Source organism: Triplophysa dalaica, chromosome 18 (genome assembly GCF_015846415.1).
Source record: "Triplophysa dalaica isolate WHDGS20190420 chromosome 18, ASM1584641v1, whole genome shotgun sequence".
NCBI classification, from domain to species: Eukaryota; Metazoa; Chordata; class Actinopteri; order Cypriniformes; family Nemacheilidae; genus Triplophysa; species Triplophysa dalaica.
Window position 1 is genome coordinate 5,179,013 of NC_079559.1, and position 6,719 is coordinate 5,185,731.

The 6,719-nt window shown below is 35.5% G+C and overlaps 1 protein-coding gene across 1 annotated transcript; it reads right to left on the reverse strand.

Annotated features, from left to right (window-relative positions):
- Nucleotides 1–58: 58 nt before the first annotated feature.
- si:ch211-198n5.11 (methylcrotonoyl-coenzyme A carboxylase 2) lies at nucleotides 59–5,686 on the reverse strand. The gene is made up of 13 exons (XM_056773150.1): nucleotides 5,538–5,686; nucleotides 4,943–5,257; nucleotides 4,652–4,848; nucleotides 4,232–4,410; nucleotides 4,070–4,150; nucleotides 3,303–3,481; nucleotides 2,806–2,998; nucleotides 2,607–2,698; nucleotides 1,294–1,450; nucleotides 931–1,053; nucleotides 702–826; nucleotides 510–591; nucleotides 59–327 (listed from the first exon to the last, which is right to left on the reverse strand). Exons 1-13 carry the CDS (start codon nucleotides 5,555–5,557, stop codon nucleotides 241–243), a joined length of 1,830 nt encoding a protein of 609 aa, XP_056629128.1. The 5' UTR covers nucleotides 5,558–5,686; the 3' UTR covers nucleotides 59–240.
- Nucleotides 5,687–6,719: the final 1,033 nt, after the last annotated feature.

Sequence of the window (6,719 nt, forward strand, 5' to 3'; positions counted from 1 at the left end):
TTTGTATAAAGTTTTTTTTTATATTAAACTTCTACAAATAAATGACAAAACAGCTACCTTATTTCTTAACATTAATTTATTCAAATAATTTATAAACAAAATTCTATATGCACAAGTTATTTAACCATATAGAAAGTATTCATTTGGCACCATTTGTGATTACAGTAAATGTAATAAAAAGACAATTAAGCACTAATTTCATAAAACACTGAGTCCACTGAGGTGGATGAAGTGGTGGAGTTACAGTCGGAGAATAGGTGTCCTCATCCTTTCCCTGGACAACTGGTATACCTGTTGTTTAATAATTTTCAAACACTTGCCTAAAACCTAGTGAAAAGAGGAATCATTTAAATAAAATTATTTTCAATCTCAGTAGGTACTACAACTATTTAAAGAAATCTCCATAGCTTTGTGTGTACCTTCAAATCGAAATTTTATGTCAACAAAGCTATAAAAAAAAATTGTATCAGAAAAATACACTTCATTGTGTTTAAATGCTTTTCTTTTACCTGTCTAGTGTCTTGAGGTAGAATAACTCCATCATCCCACAGTCTGCCAGTAGAGAAAAAAGCTGAACTCTCTTCCTCCAACCTTTACACCAACACAAATTATCTTCATTTCATTCAAGTCCTATCTCATTTCATGGCAAAGTTTTAAGTTACTCTTACATTGTATGTTCAAGTAAGATTATCGCCTCTTACATCTCATTAATCTGAGTAATTTCCTCTTCTGTCTGCATCAATGCTTGTGAGTGGCCTGGTGCCAAAATCGACACTTTTGCATTTGGCCACAGGAACAGGAAGTTAGGATCAAAAGCCCTTCCGCACTAAACAACCAAAAGGAAACATTTTTGGTTTCTAAACTATTCAATAAATCAAACAAGGAATTTTATTTCAGAATTATAGATTTGTGGTGTTGTGTCTAACTGACCATAGCATAGCTGTCACTTCCATGACATCCTCCAATTACAACAGTAATTTTGGGAACAGAAGCACATGCCACAGCAGACATCATGGAGCCCTGAGCTTTCAGTCTGTTAGTGTTGGACTCTGCCTATAAGAAACAGTACAAAAGAAAGCTTTAGTGTGACTAAATGTGGGATGGAAGAAAGACAGCAAGTAACAAAAAATAATTTTGGTGATTAAATAACATCTATTAAAAACAATTTTGAAGATCTATTATACGATTTACATGCAAGGATCACTCTAATCTTTGTTCAGTAACTTTAAGAATTTTCAACACAATTAGTGAAAATCTATATTAAACATGCATTAATGATGTCTTGTTATGAACCTTGGCTTGTGAGAAGGTGTGTGAAGGCGCCGGCGATGTGTTCTGCAGGAAAATCAGAGGCATGTCTCTCTGTTCACATAGCTGGACAAAATGACTGCCTTTCAGTGAAGCGTCATATGTCAGTTCTCCATTATTTGCCACAATTCCAACCTGATGACTGAAAAAGAATGAAGTAAATTCACTTTTTAGATATGTTTAAGGGACAGTTCACCCTCAAATTGTTCAGAATCTATATAAATTTCTTTGTTCTGATAAACAGAGAGAAATATATTTGAATGAATGCTTTTAATTAAACAGTTCTTGGCCATCATTGACTACCATAGTAAGGAAAATTCTTTATAAATTTCTTTGTTCTGTTGAACGCAAAAGAAGATATTTTGAAGAATGTAGGAAAGCAAACAGTTCTGGGGCACTTTTGACTACTGTTGTCATTTTTCCTACTATGGTAGTCAATGGTGGCCGAGAAACAAAGACATTTATACAGAATAGATTGGGAACAACTCCAGGGTGAGTAAATGGTGATAGATTTTTTATCATTGGGTGAACTGTCCCTTTAAGTAAAGGTTACAGTACAAATGTAAAGTAACACAATTCAAAATGAAACAACTTTTGCTATGTGTGTGCACTCTTAACCCTGTGTTTAACCAAAAACAATATTATATTATTATTATAGAATTAAAGATTTATCGGAGAGTTGGAGCTTAACATTAAGGTTCAGCTGCCACAGCAACAAAGCAGCTTCCATAGGCTCTTTTTTTTATATAAAATATATTATGGAAATGCGCTCCATCTTCACTCAGCTAACCGAACTCCTGTTCATAAAAAGATTCATTTTTTTTCTATTTCAGACCCTGTTTAGACAACACAATTCTGATTGGTCAGGCATACAAGAGCATACAAATCTGATTTTAAGGTTAAAAGGATTAACTGTTTTATCACCTTCCATTCACTTTTCTAAACAGGACCTCAATTGATATGGGTGACCCAGAAACAAGTTGGTGTTCAACCACAACAGAATGAAGGCAAATGTCCGCTATCATTTTCAAGCCAATGTTCACAGTTTGTTTAAAAAAATCTTACAAAACTGTCTGCTGAGTGTGGGAAATAATCTCAATCTGTTCAGAAAGTATTTCTTATTATTAATGACAGGCATCCGTACATGGGAAATACAAATCCTGCATCCAATGTCTTTTTTGCTCTTTACATTTATAATGTGACTTAATGCATGCACATTTTTTTCTATACATCTTCTCTCCTAATGTTGAAACTTTTCTCATTTTTGGTAACAGAAAATGATTTAATTGATACATCACCCTTCAATTTTGGCAAAGCCTGTGACAAGGGTTGTCCCATAGCGTGCCTTGAACTCCTGAAACCGACTCCCATCGGTCAGTCGACTCACAATCTAAACAGAGAACGAAAATTAATAAATGAACACCTAACTCTGTGTGTTTTGTGATGGTATCTATTGCAATGTTATGTATTATTTGGGTCAGGGACTAAATGTCTTACTAGTCTAACATCCAAGCTGTAGTTGTAACTCCGGGGGGCAAGTCCCAGGAGATCCTCACTGCTGTGCAGAGGCTCCGCAGACTGAATGCTGCTCTCCTCTGGAAGCTCAAAGTTTAAGGTAGAGATGATGTTTCGGGTATACTCATATGCTTCACTCTCCACTGTTGCAAAATGGTCCACACAGCCGCTCACTCTGAGGATTCAGATATAGGGATGAGACATTATTTATAAAAACAGAAACATTGTTTTCATCTGCTAAGACCAAGCACCAGCCAATGTCTGTTGACACGGAACCATAGTACTACTACGGTATTCTGGACAGTTTAATATTATTCTTGGGAGTAGCTTGGAATAGAATGTTCAGTTGGGGTCCTAGGTTATCTACTATACCATGCAGTATCTCTAAAATATTTATGTATTATAATATAAATAGCTGTGTTTGTAATTTAAATGTAGAACAGAACAGATGAATTTAAGTGCTACCGGAAACAGCATACTCTGAGTGTAGTCTGGCTCCTCCCAAATCTTCTGGAGTAACTTCCTCACCAGTCGCAGCTTTCACCAGGGGTGGACCACCCAAAAATATTGTTCCTATCCTATGGACAATCACCGCCTCCTCAGCCATAGTTGGAACATATGCACCACCGGCAGTGCATGACCCACACACTACTGCCACCTACAGGGTATTACGACATTACAGTAAGTAGTGTTAAATAGTGTACATTTTTATGGACTAAACTTTTGAAAAATGAAATGAGTGCACAATTTATGCATGGGCCGGTATGAGATTTTGATGGTATGATAACCTTTAGCAAAAGTGAAACGGTTTTCAGGGTATTGCAATTACAACACTAAAAAGTGTTATTTTCAAATGTCTCCGTATACAATATTTACTTTTCAATTGGACACAAATACATGTTATTTTTAACCGACATTCATAGAACATATATTACATGGAAAAAATAAAGCCTGAAAAATATAAAACTCTTTCAAGAAAATATATATTTTTGTCCTAGGCCATATATTAGACCTAAACATTCAACATTATATTACATGACTTAATTGTGTATTTTTGTGTAAACGCAGCTCATACCAAATTTCTGTGGTTTTAAAACATTGACTCTCTCAAACCTCGGTGCAACATGAAACCGGTTTTCGGCCCATGCCTAGTGTACATTTAAAATAAAATTTGTATTTCACTTACATTTTATAAAAAAAATAAACTTAACAACACTTAAAAACAGCAAGTGTATAGTCGCGGTACCTGTGGAATCTTCATTGCTGACATAACTGCTTCATTGTAAAAGGTCCGGCCTCCTTGGTTTTTATCAGGAAAAATCTCTGACTGTTGACAAGATGCAATCGCTCAAAAATCAGAATATCTTAATGAGAAATTCTGAATGTCCAATATGAGATATGGTAGTACCTGAAGAGGTAGAAATGCACCACCGCTGTCCACCAAGTAAACACAGGGGAGACGATTCTGCATGGCCACGTCTTGAGCCCTGAGTTGCTTTTTAACAGTGATAGGATATGCTGTGCCTCCCTTCACGGTAGCATCATTTGCAATGAACACACACCATAGTCCATTAATCTGACCAATTCCTATGAGAATAAAGTCTATAAGATTAAAATCAAAGACAGTATGGTATTTACATTCTCACTCAAATGTGTGTTGTTAGTTCTTTATAAACTATTTCCTTCTTGTATCTTAATGCAACATGACGAAACTAACATCATCTTTTTATCCTAAAGCATAAATCCCAGAAAATATGAAGGACTTTTGTCCATCAAATCTGTGTTTCTCATTTTTGGCTAACAGTTTGCAACAGAAGTAACCGTGTACCTGTAAGACAGCCTGCTGATGGGATATCGCCGTAGGGCAGACCATCTCCTGCAAAAGGAGAAAGCTCTAAATAATTTTCATCGTCCAGCAGCATCCGCAGTCTGTCTCTTACCAGGACCTTTTGATTCCTCTGCGTATGCCGAGCTATGGCATTTTCACCACCCCCCTTTAATACCTTCTGCTTGTGTTCGAGGTACCTGATGCAATATGACAACATTATTAATAACGTTCCATGGTTTTTATGATATGATAATCTTATAATGCATGACTGCAATGTTGTATCAGACTTACTTTTGCTGACATATCAGGCTGTTCCTGAGATTTGCCTCATATACGTGTTTGTGAACTGGCTGAAATCCTCCATCTATAACAGGAAAGGCACTTGGCATAGGTTTTGTGCGCACAGTGGAGCCCACGCAGCGATATGATGTTGTTTGATGAGTCCAGTGTCTTCGTAGAACGTGCGTTATGGGTCGCAAACTGCTTGACACAGTTGAATGTGTGGAGTGGCATACAATGCAAAGCTTTGATGACGTATCACATGGTGTTTGACAGACTGATGCTTTAACAAGTCGTATTAGGTTTTTCCCGTTGTTGTTCAAAGACCTGGTTAAAAAGACATGGAATGTGAAACATTACGCAATTTGCCAAGTTGCGTTGGCACTTCTACTAACGACTTACAAAAAGATTTTACGCACAAATATACGATTCTCACATATAGGAAGACAACTAGTTTACTTTGTCAATCTCTTATTTAGTGTGTCAAAGGTCGTAATGTCTCATTGCGGTTAACGTTACACTTTCAGAGACGACACAGAGGTTAAGGTTGAATGGTGTAGAGCCGCATAAGTCACATAAGGTTATTTTATCACACAGGAGATCTTACCTTAACATACAGTAGTACATAACGAAACAAATAGTGGATAGATTGTATAGATTATTGAATTGTGTATATGGATTCCCTCATTCTGCGAACTCTCGCGCATGCGCAATAGCATTCTACGGGTAGTCACTTCACTTGTATATCATGAACAGTATATGGTAAAGACAAAAAACAGTATAAGGTAGACACCAAGGGGATGATGGTACCATAATAAGGCTTTATAATACATATAACCACAACCATCATAGGAATGAGCTGAAGTGTGTGCAAATCTCGCGAGAAAATGACACATTCTTATAAGCCAAATGATACAATGTCCACCAGAGAGCAGTAAATACCCGTAAATAAGCAGTGTTGGGTGTCACTAGTTACTAAGTAATTAGTTACTGTAATTTAATTACTTTTCCCTTGAAATAGTAAAGTAAGGGATTACTCGTATGTTTTCTGTAATTTAAATACAGATTGTTAAATATATGCGTGTGCAATAGCGTAATTGACTTCAAAATTCAAAGTCTTACTTTAAAATATGTGCTTTAATGTATAATTCTCACATTTGTAATACTTTGGTCAGTTAATAATATTATTTATTTGAATGAATTCAATAAGCCGTTTTATGTATATTCTTGAATCACTTAACTCATCAAGCTTGATGTAGGATATAGAAAGTAATTAGTAATGAGTAACTAAATAATTTTTGGACAGAGTAATTTGGACAGTAATCTAATTACACTATTGAATATGTAATGAGTAACTAGTAATTAATTACTTTTTCAGAGTAACTTACCCAACACTGTAAATAAGGGTTCTATTCTATCACGTTTTACTGTTGATTTAGTTGTGGGTGTTTTTGACAATATCTCAGTTAGTGCCACACTCTGGGATAAATGACACAAAATTACATTTTGCCTTACTTTGCTTTGAGTTGTGATTCTGCAAAATGCTGTATAGCGTATAAAATTGACAAATACAAAAGAGGGCGAAAAGTAACCAGATTAAGTAATTGTGACCTACTGAATGAAATATAAAATGCAGTCTAGTACCAGTTTACTTTCTTTTAAATAAGTCCCCAGTCTCCAATAAAAAAAATGCCTAGATAGAACAAAAAACAATCAGTAATATTACAACCACAATAAAACACATTCTGAAACAAATGTAAGATTGATAAATACCACGTAATAATGTTAA